Source organism: Tiliqua scincoides, chromosome 5, assembly GCF_035046505.1.
Source record: "Tiliqua scincoides isolate rTilSci1 chromosome 5, rTilSci1.hap2, whole genome shotgun sequence".
Taxonomy (NCBI): Eukaryota; Metazoa; Chordata; class Lepidosauria; order Squamata; family Scincidae; genus Tiliqua; species Tiliqua scincoides.
The window spans coordinates 139,220,147-139,234,950 of NC_089825.1; the positions used below are offsets into that span (position 1 = coordinate 139,220,147).

General features: G+C 46.3%; 1 protein-coding gene across 1 annotated transcript; it reads right to left on the reverse strand.

Annotated features, from left to right (window-relative positions):
* Window positions 1–3,656: 3,656 nt before the first annotated feature.
* Window positions 3,657–5,533, reverse strand: LOC136653879 (vomeronasal type-2 receptor 26-like; the record flags this gene model as incomplete). The annotated part of the gene is made up of 3 exons (XM_066630753.1): window positions 5,375–5,533; window positions 4,982–5,108; window positions 3,657–4,531 (listed from the first exon to the last, which is right to left on the reverse strand). Coding segments are annotated over exons 1-3 (1,161 nt in total), but the record flags the coding sequence as incomplete, so codon positions are not given.
* Between the last annotated feature and the right edge of the window lie 9,271 nt (window positions 5,534–14,804).

Here is a 14,804-nt window from a genome sequence, read left to right on the forward strand (position 1 = left end):
AGCAGGGTCTGAGGAGCCTGTTGGGTTTTTACTTGGGGTGGCGGGGCTTAAGCGCTAGGTTACCCCCCCCCTCCGTGTGGCAGGTGGCGTGCTGGCTGGGTAGCCAGGAGCAGGGGCTGGCATACATGCTGAGGTTAGCAAAGCCAAGGGGTAAGCCAGAACCGCTCTGACAACATTTGTCCAGGTTGATGAGGCTGGCTGGTGAGCCCCTTGGCTGATTCAAGCAAAGGCTTACACAAGGTTTTCCGGTGTGGGTCTGTGCTGGCCGGCTGCCTTGACCCTTTGGGATTGGCAGTGATAGGATAACTCAGTCCTCGATTGAGTGACACCTTGAGCCAGGATGTGACACCCTATTGGGGTCAGGGGGAGGTAGATGGCCAGCGCCATTTTCCCAAAGCTATTAGATGGCAGCATGCTGGGGGACTTCAGAAAAATTTCTCCCTGCTGCAGGTTTGTTGTTTATTAATAAAGTTTAAATCATTCCAAGCCTGTGTCTCGTGTGCTTCTTTCGGGGGTGCCAGTGTAAAATACTGATCAGACTGGTGATTACTTGAGACGTACTAGATTATTTTCCAACTATGATGAAGACACAACTTGTCCGTAGGATTAAATAGAGACGGAGAGGGGGGAGGTGTGTGATGAACTGGGAACATTAGTTAGTGCTGCAGATGTTTGTGTCTTACCAGGTGCTCTCTGGTATTTAGGTTAGGTCTCAGAACACTAATATAACACTTGGGGAGAAAAATGCATCCTAGTAGCCCAGCACTAGAAGCCAAGATGGAGAAGATCTCCACTGCCGCCATGTATTTCCCCCTGGTGCTCAGATATGCTGGGACAAAGGACACCCAAACACTGCAAAAGACCAACATGCTGAAGGTGATCAACTTGGCCAGATTTCACTGGCATAGATCAGAATGGTGGTGGTGCATGAAATGGGGTAAGGGGATAGATATTTGTTTTCTCCAAGTTGCACCACTGCCACCTCCTCACCTGCACTGGATACAGCACAGGCCAGTTGGCCTGCCTGCTCCAGCACAGGTTAGGACTGGGCTGCCTGGGCTTTGTGATATGGTTCTCAGGAAAGGATTACCAATGAACTAATTCAGTTATCTGCAAATGCAAGTCTCAGAACCTCAATTACTTCCTCCCTCCCCCCAAAAGCAGTTTATAAAGGTGAGATTTAGGAGCAGAGCAACAAGAAGGGGTTAGGGGTGCTTGCTAAAACCTTTTCTGTGCACATTGCTGCCAGTGGTTTTCCTGCTTTTCATGGCTCATTTATAACAGAGATAGAGGTATGCAAGAGGAAAATACCTGCTTTGCAAGAGCCTTCCAACCCCAGTGGAATCCTCCCGTTAAACTGACGGCCCAATCCTAAGCGTGCAGAGCACCAGTGCAGTAGCTGGTGCTGGGTGTTGCAAACCTAGTGCCACAAACGTTCTCTTACACTGAAGAAACTTCCAGCCTGCTCAAACCCAGCACTGGGTACAGTGTGGGCTGTGTGTCCTGAAGCTATGGATGATCGCAAGTACCTGTGGAATCTTGTAGATACTTAAGATGTGAGGTCTCTTCCCACTAAATTGATGGCCCAATCCTAAGCGTGCAGAGCACCGGTGCAGCAGCAAATATTTTTCTGGAGGAGACTCAGTCTCAGTGTTCCGTGAAAATTTTCTCCATTGTCGTCATCTGGTATGAAAAGGCCAATCCAATTCCATCCAAAATGATTAAGCAATTGAACAATTCCAGCATACTGAAGGCTTTCGTTTGGAATCATCCGGGTGAAAAGGGGGAACTGAATTTTATCACTCAACATGGGGTCAAAAGCACCATAGCTCAGCTAGTCAGGGAGACGAATATTTTTAAAGCAAGAAATGTATTCCTTCATTATTAAACAGTGTATTTCTTCTTACATTCAGAGAAAACACTACTCCAGCAGATGTACCCTTCAAAAACTTGCTATTGGAGCAGAGAGCACTGATACACACATAAAATTATACCATGGAGTGAATGCTAAGCAACTATGAGAGGAATTGCATTGACTCATGTCTGACTCATGGCTTAAAGTACAGTGGGCTCATGCTCTGTAATGAGGTGAAGCAAACCGTACTAGAATTATAAGGCCATGGACCTGCCACAATTTATTAAATAATGCATATATCAGTTTCAAGCATGGCCTGCAGTGGACATTACTTCCTATCACATATAAATTCCCACTTCAGTGCTGAATCTTACGCTGGAGGAGAGAGCCAGCTTCTGTCTTTTCTCCCCTTTTAAGCTATCCCATCTTGACTCCATGCTTAATTCCATCAAATGCCAATAATGCTTTCTCAATAACATCAGAAAAGGGGGTTGAGGAAGCTCAGAGGTAAGTCCCATTATAGTCAACAAGGCTTTCTCTTAGGTAAGTGTCAACAGGATTGCAGCCTCTATCTCATAACACACACACACACACACACACACACACACACACACACACACACACACACACACCACTTGAAGACCAACAAATCTGTTGAAGTGCAAACATTTCTGTGTTGCTGTATTTTGAAGCTACCAGCTGCCTGTCTTTATTTCAGGAGACCCTTTGCAAGCTCCCCACCCTGGAGCATCTCCTGCCCGGCTGGGCCCATTAAAGTTCCCTTGCCATTACCACCCAAAGGCACTCTCCGGGATCAGCAGTGGGCTTTTTTGAGGCACCCAGGCCTTTAGTACCTACCCAGCAATACTGATTCAAGACACACATGCCAGACTCATTACAATTTACTTACACTGAAATTATCTATTAATGGAAATTCTCTTCTAAATCACGTTTAATTGAAAGAAAGATGGACTTTATATCAGGATCATGATTCTTCCAGTGTCATTTTAGCAGTGTGAAAGAGCTGCCTGTGCATCACAAAAACCCTGCATGAAACTGAACAAAAGGAGATGCCACTGAAGGCAATGGGAGCTGTTTGGCCCTGTCACACCCAGAAGGCTCACTCCCATTGGCTGAAATGGCTGTCCATTGACCGGGTTGAAGAGCACTGTAGCCAAACAGGGCTAAAGGGAGGCAGCCTGGTGGCAAAGGGATGGGATGCCAGTGGTTGCAGCAGCATGGCCAGGATCCTCTGCTTGGTAGCAGCCTCCCACTTGTGCTGTGATGCCTGGCTTCCCTGGCTGGGTTGTGCCCCGGCACGTCTTGTGCTACTCCCACCAAGGTCCTGTCAGCATGTGAAAGACTCAGACTTTGGAACATTCTGGATTTTGGAATTCCAGATAAGGGGTAATCAACCTCTCTCTCTCTCTCTCTCTCTCTCTCTCTCTCTCTCTCTCTCTCTCTCTCTCGCTCTCTCTCTCTCTCTCTGTGTGTGTGTGTGTGTGTGTGTGTGTGTGTGTGTGTGTGTGTCTGCTTGTGTGTGTATACACATTCTTTTTCATCAAGTTGAGAGCAGGGCTCTGCTGGAACAATAATTGGGCAAAAAAATGACATATGAGGAACCTTTTATAATGTATTAAATGCATGCATGTTCCAAAGTGTTTTACAAACATCATAGTAGTTGGACTTAACAATTTTTTTAAAAGACAAACCATAAAAGTGAGGGGGAAAATAATGAGACAAGTAAGAAGAAAGAGAAGTTCAGTCAAGTAGCAAAATCCTTTTTCCTTACTAGCTGTTCCCTGGTATTCAATTCAGGCCTCAGTACAATAATGTAGACTTTAGGGATGAAGATGCAACCCAGCAATCCAGCACTGGAGGCCAAGATGGAGAAGATCTCCACAGCCACCATGTATTTCCCCTTGGTGCTCAAGTAGGCCGGGATAAATGATACCCAGACACTGCAAAACACCAGCATGCTGAAGGTGATCAGCTTGGCTTCATTGAAAGTATCTGGCAGTTTTCTGGCAAAGAAAGCCACGGCAAAGCTGATGATGGCCAGAAAGCCCATGTAGCCAAGCACAGTGTAGAACATGGTGGGTGCACCTTCGTTGCATTGCACTATGATCTGAGTGGGCTGAGAACGCATGTCTGATTCTGGGAAGGGGGGAGACGTGGTCAGCCACACTGCACAGATGCCACTCTGAGTAAGAGTAGAGAGTATGATGACTGACACTGCCAGCCTCTTCCCTACCCATTTTCTCATCCTGTTTCCTGGCTTGGTGGCCATGAAGGCCACCACCACGGTGAGGGTTTTGGCCAAAACACAGGAAACAGCAAGGGAGAAGATGATGCCAAAAACGCTTTGGCGGAGAAGGCAGGTCACCCTCCCAGGCTGGCCAATGAACAGAAAGGAGCAGAGGAAGCAAAGCAGCAGAGAGCAGAGGAGGGCACAGGTGATGCTCCAGTTGTTGGCCTTGACTATGGGAGTATCGTGGTGTTGAATGAAGACCCACATCACTATTCCAGTGACTGCAGAAAAGAAGAGAGCCAATGAAATCAGTGTAATTCCCAAGGGCTCTTGACATGACAAGTAAGTTATTGTTTTAGGGATGCACTGATCCTGCTTCCTGTTTGGGTGGTGATCTTCTGGGCACTTGTGGCATTCTTCTGCATCTGGAAATAACAAGCAAATTCATGCAAATATAGTACAGGAGAACTTGCATACAGTTCGTAATTTTATTTAGTTATAGTTCCACATACCGTTATTTAAATACTGTCATATTCTGCTCTATGGATTATAGCAAGCCTTTCATCACCAGGATTGGGCTGTCATGTGGAGCCTCTTACGACGGTGGAAGGCACATTCACTCTTGGAAAATGGCGGCCAACAGAGCAGGCAGCACTCCATTGGTGGCCATTTTTATGAGCGCTGCGTCATGAGGCAGCAGTGCTGCAGCTCAGTCAAACAGACCCTGCAGAACCAAGTAAGGTTGCAGTGGGGGCAGGTGATGGATAGGAGGGTGGGTGGGGAGAGGTGGTTAGTGGCAAAACTGGGTGAAGAGGGGGAGGAACAGGGGTGTGGCGGCAGCAGGAGTTAATATCACTTTGTATTCTTTTACTTACCTGTCTGGACCGAGATGCTATCTTCAGAGCACTGAGCGCAGTCATAGCAACACACCTGGGCACCCTGACGAACAATCCTGCTGTGTCCAGGAGGACAACTGTCAACACATGTGGACTGTGGAAGCATCTATCAACAGGTAGAAAAGCATCACATTGAGAACCTGAAACCAGCCATTTCTTCCTGTGTTCTGTCATGTTGAGTTCAACCTATTTACCCACGGAGGTTCTAAGAGGGATTGAAAGAGTCTCTGTGACACTCAAAATACCACGGTGCAACAGGGCCTGAGACAACAACAGCACCGAGAATGAAGGGTTCTGGGTCAGAGCACAACCTTCCTCTGATCTTTTTCTGCTGTGGATTCTACAATTCAGGAAGATAATAGAAATCCTCACTTGGTTGTACTTGTGATTCCACACTATGGCACTTCTGTTGATGGTGAACTCTTTTCCTGCATGAGCCCAGGGGTCCATCTTTCCAACATGGATTCTATGAAAGGACTTATTGGGATATGTGACTGTGTTCATGATATCATATGGAGCTGCCAAATCCATGTTTTCATCAAAGAATATTTCTTCCCCAACACTATTGTTGAAGTGAACATTTTTCAGAAAGGAGTGAAGCTAGTTTGGAAGTGAGAAAAATGTGAATGAGTTGCTTTCAGTGGTCAAAACCTAGTGCAACTTCCCTGAAACTATTTGATTTGTTACATTCGCGCATAAGTTAATGGCCCTATCCCCAGGGCCACAGCACTAGTCTTAAGTGTGTGGCCCTGGCAGCAGCCATCACAAACGTACTGTAAAGTAATGGAATGTTTATAGTTATCAGATGCCATTTGAGGCACATTTGCCTGGAAGTAACCCCATCTGAACTCCGTCTAAGTTTCTTGTAAGTGTAGACATGCATAAGAATGCCCTGAAAATCAGTGATCGAACTGTGGGGGAAATGCACCACATCCTGGATGACATTCATAAGCACACTCCCTAACTCCCACCAATTTCATCCAAATTATGGCCCACCCTGTAGTCTTCTTAGAAATGACTGATTAGAGAAGACGAATTAAGGCCGAAATCCCAACCAAATTTCCAGCACTGACATGGCTGAGCTAGTGGGGCATATGCTGCAGTTGGGGGCAGTCATGGAGGCATCCTCAAGGTAAGGGAATGCTTGTTCCCTTACCTCGGAGCTGCATCGCCCTTATCCTCGGTCCATTTTTGCCATATGTGAAACCAGCAGGAAAGAGAGAGGGTGCTGGTAATATCTGCAGTAGGGCAAGGTACTCTTGCCAATTACAGGTTGAGCCTCATTATTTGCGTGGATTCTGTTCCAAGCACTCACATAGAAGGTGAAAAACGCACTATAGCAAATCAATGCAAAAAACAAAGTTTCTTTGCTCTGGTGATTTAAAAACAGCCTTGACCTTTGTGATGTAAAATAAAAGTCATTCAGAAGACAATCCATCAATCAGTCATCCTGCAAGGGCTTACAAAGGCGCTTCACTGAATCCCTCCCTTCACCAATGCAAAGTGATTACCTTTCTTTCACATGCTCAGGGGGAAGGGAGGGGGTCCCCTGGAGAGAGAAGGATTGATGGATTGTCAGCCAGCTGCCCTCTCTCTCTCTCTCATTAAGGAAGCTATTGTTAAAGGACTGGTCAGTTTTTTAAACTGAATTTAAAGGGATGCGTTTTTCCCTTTCTCCAGGGATCAGCACATTCCTTCTCATCTGCAGTAGCCATTTGTGTTGAGTCAAATCCGTGTATAAAACATCCATGTATAACAAGGCTAGACCTGTATGACGTTTCTTATTAAACTGAATTAATAGGAGAATCCACTCTACCTGCCACGGATGAACATCCCTGAAGTCCCATGAACCTCCATCTCCCATCAATTTCTGTTTTGACCTCGATGAATCTATGGCATGGAGCGCATGTGCCAGAGCATAAACAGAATTGTAGATGCCATAACTATGACCAGGCACGCCTGTTTCAAATATGGACTTGGGAAGGCTGCTCATCTTTTCCCTCCCCGTGCAGCGTTGTCCTGCTGGTATATATTGACCAACTAAAGGCAACGAACAGTAAAACATACTGGACCAGAAAATCTGGAACAGAAATTGATGAAATTCTTTAAGATATAATGTCTCAAGAAAATCTGCATATCCTGCCATTTCATTTGTGTGGAGTGCAAAGGACAAAGTGCCATTGAAAGATTGTGGTGTGAATAGTTTCAGATGGAATACAGAAGAGAAATCCCAGTGAGCTGTTATGATCCAAACCCTCTCTATTGGTTTCATTTCATCATGTTCACTTTTTGATAGAATCTTGCGTAAACTCTCCATGGAACGAAGCCCCCCATGAACGAGAATCACGTTGCTTTTGGCTGAGGAGATGGTAGAACGTGTTCGTTCCAGTTGGTCATGAATCTGCTTTTCCATTTCTCCCCAGAAGGACTTGAGCGTTGGAACAACTTCCCTAAAAGCAATGCAAATGTGGCTCTGGAGGAGCCTGGACTTGAGGATCCGCCCAAAGGTCTCTCCGCTGTCGTCATCTGAGACAACGAGGCCAACCCAGGTCCATCCGAAATGCCGAAGCAGCTGCACAATCCCATCGTACTGAGCCTTTTCATTTGGGATCATCCGGTATAAGGAGGGGAACTGAGTTTTGTCACTTAATGCCGGATCAAAGGAGCCGTAGCTGAGCTGAAGGGAATGCCAGGGATACTTTCAGAGCTAAGAACCATTCACAATCTGCAAGTAGCAATTGTGTCCCTTGATGTGTGTGTTACACAATAGAAGTTTGATTTCAATTTGTGTTTCATTGTCCAGCAAATATTGTGGAGACTTCTGATGCTGTAGTCTGGGCAGGATTACTGGAGTACTAATTATACCTTATGCACAATGCCACATGTCAGAGTCCAATTAAAATTTTTAAAGGGTTCAGGATTTGGCATAGAAAACGGGCAGGTTGTACTTTCTTTCCCTGCCCATTGCTTCTTTACTACCAATTTCTCCAATTTTCCCCCTCCCCTCAGTGTACAAAATGAAGGCCGGCACATGTTATGAACACTACCAGTTGACACATTGCTGGTAGCAGAAGAGCTTAGCTTCTGGTTTTCTAACTAGAAAGCAACCTAACTCTAATACCCAGTATGCACACATTCTCATGCAAAGTGTAATTAGAACCTGATTGAAACATGAATGACCAATGCTAAGCAAAGAGAGCACAACAGAGTCTTTTGTCCCCAATTTGGGTGAGACATATGTAGAAATACAGCGTGTTTGCCTTCCCTAACTTTTCCATTGCTTGAAAATATACACATAGATGAAGGCACATACCTGTGGTATCCTATAGAGATTGACAATGTGGGGCATCTGCCTGGCGTTATAAGTGGTGAGTCCTCCAATGATAGCCCTTAGCTGGACTTTTGTTCCACAATTGTAATTGAGGGGATTCTGAAATCCTGAGAAAAGAACTTCCATGGTGCCAGCACAGGATCCCTTTTCATTGTAAGCATTTAGGCAGATTGTGTAACTCAGTGAGTTGTTGGGTAAAAGGTTGGAATTTGTGTTGATCTCACTTATGGCAAACCAAAAAACAGAGACATGGTGGAAGTTCTGAGGTACTAAGCTGTAAAGAAGTATGCTCGTTGAATATTAGACCTTGTACGTTTAGACAAGCACAGTGTCTCTGAACAGTGTCTCTAGTATAGAGACTAGACTCAAGCACAGTGTCTCTAGTATAGCTACTAGGCACTGAGGTTTGTAATACTTAATATCTCATAGTAGGTCTTTTGAATTTTGATCCTTTAGAACAGAGATGGCCAACCCGCAGCATACCCCATGCCATATTTTATGTAGAGAATCTTCACTGTGCAACTCCACCTTAATGTCACTTTTAGCGATTACCATGACAGATAAGTAGAGCTATTAGAGCCTCCAAATTTAAGGGCAGTATATCTCCCAGTGCCAGAAGGTACAAAGCAAGAAGGCTGGGAGTGCTGTCTGGTGCTTTCTAAAGTCATTTGATTGCAACCAGAAAGGTGGCCTGCATCAACCCTGAGTCCAGCCCAGCAGGACTTGTTCCAAGGTGCATGTAATGTATGTTCATTGCCCTTCTGCACAGTGAAGCCTCCCTCTGCCTGCCCATCTTCTCATCCTCAAAGATGATCTTAGCCAGGATCTCTTTGCAGATGGTTTTTCTGAAGATGTGATCTTTGCGAACTGAGCTTTGCTGATCTTGTTGGTCATCTCTCGTTGGCATCACCACCTTCTCGTTGGCACCACCCCATTCCGTCCCTGCCGCCTTCTACAGCCACCCCTTGCCTTTTCAGTGCTCTACCAATACTGGCCTTCTCAGGTAAGAAAGTAACCCACCAGTTGGCGGAATGCAACTCACTGGCATCCACCCTATTGGTTTTCTGTCCTGTCCGTCATTCTTTTCCTCCCCTTCTCCCATTTTCCAACTAGAGCAAACCAAGAAGAGTAGGCGTGGCTGCCCTGAATGGACCCATTACGGTGTTAGAAACTTGGGGGCATGCTGTGTAAGGAGTTGCAAAGGAAGCAAGCAAACCATCAACTGCTGCAATGCTTTCTTTGTTATGATTTACATGTTTTTAAAAAATGCATGGCGACTTTGTGAGTGCCACTTGGAAAGTGTGCACGTGCCACTAGCGGCACATGTGGCACAGGTCAGCCACTCCTGCTTTAGAACATTGGTACATCATTGGAAAGGAAAGAAGGATGAGGTGGAGGCTAAGAGGCAAGAATGGGACAGGCACCATTGGGGAAGCAAAGGAAAAGAAGGAGGGGGGATGAGAAGAAGGGCAGAGGAAGAGAAGGTGGGGCAGTGGTAGCAGGAAGGAGAAAGAGATGAACACTACAAGGCAATGGGCATGGCCTGATGTAGAGAGGAGGGCAGGCACCCGAGAGCAGGGGTGTCAAACTCATTTCATACAGAGGGCCGAAGTTAGCATTCAGGGCTCTAGCTGAGGGCCGGAAGTGATGTCATGAAGCAGAAAGTGACATCATTAATCAACTAATGGTCAGAAATCAGACTCTGTTCTCATATAAAAACTCATTAATTGCAAATGACAGAAGAGAAAGTACGCAAATCGTGATCATATCTCAAGATTTGGGAAAGCCCAATTTTCATGTGGACTGCCTTTTCAGTGATAACACCTCAGAAGCTGAGTGCCTGAGGTCCAGATAAAAAGCTGCCAGGGGCCACATCCGGCCCCTGGGCCTTATGTTTGACACCTCTGCCCTAGAGACTGGGGGAGTTTGCCACCAAGTGGAGTGGCCACCAAGGTTCTGAGTTCTGCAAAGGATGGCACTGGAGAAATGGGAGCCCTAATGCAGAAGACTCTAGACTGGGAAGGAGTGGAGGCCAGGAGAAGGGAAGAGGAGGAGGGAAGAAGCTAAGTCTGAAACTGAGCAAAAACGAGAGCAGAGAACCCCTGGCTTCAGCATTTCCAGAAACTACATATCTAGCCATCACTGCATGATATTGAAAGTCAATGCACATTTTTAAACTTCTGCACCTCAAACGCTCCGCATCTGATTCCTCTGAAATTTGACCATTGTACGGTACACAATAAGGCTGCAATCGTATACACACTTTCCTAGGAGTAAACCCAGTTGAGCACAATGGAACTTACTTCTAAGCAGACATGCATAGGATTGTGCTGTCAGTATATTCTCTGAGACTTGGTTGATACAGTTCAGACAATATTTTTTTCATATTACAATTAATGGAGTGTTTATAATGGGGAATGCAGTTGGATTCATTGGCATTAAATGGCCCCATTATAACAAGATGAAAGATAATGATAAGGGGGTCGACCTTCCCCCTTCTAGTCTCAGAAATATTGAGAATGTCCATTTTCACACACTGAGGAACTACTTACATGCCACTTTGTGAGAAAAGTGGGCGTGTTCTAAAGTGGAACTCATCCCAAAGGTTAAGGAAAAGAGAGACAAATTCAGCAATCGGTATTTCATCTGGAGAAACCGCAATAGGAGTTGGAGATCTCGGCCTCCAGCCACATTGGTAGTCCTGGTGCTTGCAGAAAACATGAGGCAGCAAAAGGAGCAGCAGCAATGCCATCTGCCCGCAGTTCTTGTCCACAGCTAAACCGGTCGATGTATGTTGTGCGACACACACCAACTGCACAATCGCCACAAGAATCAGTCTTGAAAGAAGCTCCTACAACCAAGATGCTGCACCCAGTTCCCCACCTGGAGTCTCAAACATTCAGTTGATCCTTTCTTGCCTGCCTCCAATTTACCTTGAAGAAGCTGGTAGCTGACAGTTTGCTTTGGAACCAGCCTTCATAGATGGAGTGCCTCATCAGCTGCTGGGATGGATTCATCTGTTTCTGTTTTGAATTCTGCTTGTGGTCTCTGGTTAGCCATGGGACTTTTGGAGCTAGATAAGTATAATTATCCGAATTACAGGGTTGAGAATTGCCATTTCCAACTTGCTCAGTTCTCTTCAAAACTCAAGAAGTTATGTCTGTTGGCTATACAGCCAGGGGCCAGACGCACTGCATGATGGGTATTGAGTAGAAGTTTCTGAATTGATTTAGACTAGCATGAGAACAGTGGAAATAGGAGGAAGAAGTGACCACAGGTGACCAGCTTGGATTTCCATCTGTGGCATTTAGCCAGCAGTAGTGGACCTACCATTCACTGAAAGGGGCTAATGGCCAGATGCAAAGCTCTGCATGCCTCCAGGACCACGCAGAAGCCTTACTGAGACTCCAGACGTGGTCGAACATGCGGGGAAACCTCAGATGCCCTCCTTGGTTTGTTCTGGAGTTGTGCGAGGCTCTGTAGCGATCCCATGAGTGGGGTGTGTGTGGATTCGAGCACAGGGCGGTGGCAGCATCTTGCGGGGGAGACATCATGAACCTTGACCCTGAGCGTGGGGCTGGGGAAGTCCACCACTGTTAGCCAGCCAACCAAAAAGTCACCCCAGATAATAGGATAAGTGAAATATGGTATTGAGATCGTACTTATTTGTTTTCATATTTTGCATTTAGCTTTTTGCCTAGCATAGAAAATGCTAACAACCCGATCCTATGTGTGAGACAAGCTGGTAAAAAGAAGCCCTGCCAGCACTCTGTCGGCAGAAGACAGTTTCTGCTGACAGACGTAGACCTAGTGCCTGCCAAAATGCTGCACCACCGCGTATCAAACACAGACGAGATACTCGTGCAATCCCAGCAGCATGAGGGTATTCCATGGGTTTGTCACGGAGTACGGCAGAGCCAAATCCGATCCCTGCCCCACTTCTTGGGTCTTTCTGAGGCCTTTCTTGGGTTGGTGGGTGGCTCCCTCTCATAAGGCTCTCTATGGGCCCTAGGAGGGAGGGTTTGTCCCTGGGGTGGTGCAATCCCTGGCCCACTTTGCACTCACCTTCACTAGCTAATGTACTGGGCTGTGATGGGCAGTACCCCAGGAACTGCTGGGCTGGCTTTGCATCGGTGGGTGGGATGTCCATGACCCTTGTCATGAATATGTGCAGTTTAGGCCTAGTAGCATTGCAAAGACTGAACCAACGTAACCCAGTAACATAAAAGTGGCTTGTATCCTAGCTGCAAGGAATTTACAACTCAATGAAAGGTGATAATGTAGCACCTCAGCAGACCGAGAGGCGCCCATGAATCCCTAGTGGGGAGGGGGAGAACTAAGTGGGCTAGCATCCAGCACCACTTCGAGAAGATTCTGTCCCCAAGAGTTCTGATTGGTTAGTTCAAAAAGTACAGAGTCACCTCATCCTGTAGCATGAGAAGTATAAGACCAAAGCCCAAAGGGGTGTCTTGTCTCTTATTCTTTGGTCTTTGTCTCTTGGTGGGAAAGGTGGTGGGTGCTCATCCTGCTCCGCCAGGGCCATGTGGCCTCATAGGTAACTGGGGCTGAAGATCTACAACAGAAGCTGACCCAGGTGAGAGTTAGGGAATAATAGAGATAGCCAGTTAGCTTTCTTATTTTAATGCTGAGATATTTCCTAGAAGTTTCATGCCTCTAGTATTTGCTGCCTTTTGGAACTTTATGTAACCTTATGTACTTCATAAAGTAAAAATCCTTTTACTAAGTTGTTCATTGTCTGTTGGGTACAAAGGTTCAGAATCCTGCCTAGCCGTTCAGCAAGCTACCAAATACTCATCGAGGACTAGTAACTTGAGGTCTGAGGCTTTAAATTAAAGAAAGTACTCAGTGCCTGCAAGGGATAGAATTAAGCCTCGAGGGTTTCAGTGTCCCTGGAAAGAGACACTGGCACATACAGGGTGGTGGCAGTTCTACCGCACATGGGTCCTTGAGGCTCTAGGGTTTAAGAACCAAGAACTCTGAGCACCCAAAACCCTGGGAGTGTACGACAAGTATACAACAGCCATGAGCCCCCTTCCCCATCAGCCAGGGCTGCTGTGTTCTTCTGCAGGCCATACTGTGGAACATGGCACAAACACCTTGGCGACCTTGGTCCTCATCAGAAGCTCCCTGGATAGTTGCAGGCACCAGAAGAACATCTTCAGCATCCCAAACACACATCACAGTCACTAGAGTGTGAGATCTGCTGCCGTGGGCTCTCTATGGAATTGGGCTGCCCGACTGCTTTTTTCCATGAGTCTGTGAGCCCACCAATTTTCTCTCCCAAGGAACTTCCATGGAACAGTGAGGCAGTACAAATCTTTTTGTTGCCTGTGAATTATTTATTTTAAACTTTTGTATCCTGCCTTTCCTATGCTGAAACAAAAGCGGAAGGTGGCTTTTGAGTGGCAAAGTGCAACTTTTGAGTGGCAACTTCAGCTCAGCCCTCAATTTAACTTCCCTTCAAACAGCAGGAAAAGGTATCATTTGCTTTAGTTAATAGAGTAATGTTTATAGAGAGATGGCTTCATTCAACATCACCATTGATTATCTTTTGACTATGAGGTGCTTCACAAGCATAAAGGTGGACCGGATTTTGCACATAGCCTATAGCCTTAAACAAGATAATAGACAATACGGAAAGTGCAACAGTGATAAGAGGAAAGGAAGAATTTAGGTAAGGACCAAAATTACTTTTTCCTTACTAGCTGTTCTTTGGTGTTCAACTCAGGCCTCAGTACAATAATGTAGACTTTAGGGATGAAGATGCAACCCAGCAATCCAGCACTGGAAGCCAAGATGGAGAAGATCTCCACGGCCATCATGTATTTCCCCTTGGTGCTCAAGTAGGCCGGGATAAATGATACCCAGACACTGCAAAACACCAGCATGCTGAAGGTGATCAACTTGGCTTCATTGAAAGTATCTGGCAGTTTTCTGGCAAAGAAAGCCACGGCAAAGCTGATGATGGCCAGAAAGCCCATGTAGCCAAGCACAGTGTAGAACATGGTGGGTGCACCTTCGTTGCTTTGCACTATGATTTGAGTGGGCTGAGAACGCATATCTGATTCTGGGAAGGGGGGAGATGTGGTCAGCCACACTGCACAGATGGCACTCTGAGTCAGAGAAGAGAGTATGATGACCGACACTGCCAGTCTTTTCCCTACCCATTTCCTCATTTTGTTTCCAGGCTTGGTGGCCATGAAGGCCACCACCACGGTGAGGGTTTTGGCCAAAACACAGGAAACAGCAATGGAGAAGATGATGCCAAACACGCTTTGGCGGAGAAGGCAGGTCACCCTCCCAGGCTGGCCAATGAACAGAAAGGAGCAGAGGAAGCAAAGCAGCAGAGAGCAGAGGAGGGCACAGGTGATGCTCCAGTTGTTGGCCTTGACTATGGGAGTATCGTGGTGTTGAATGAAGACCCACATCACTATTCCAATGACTGCAGAA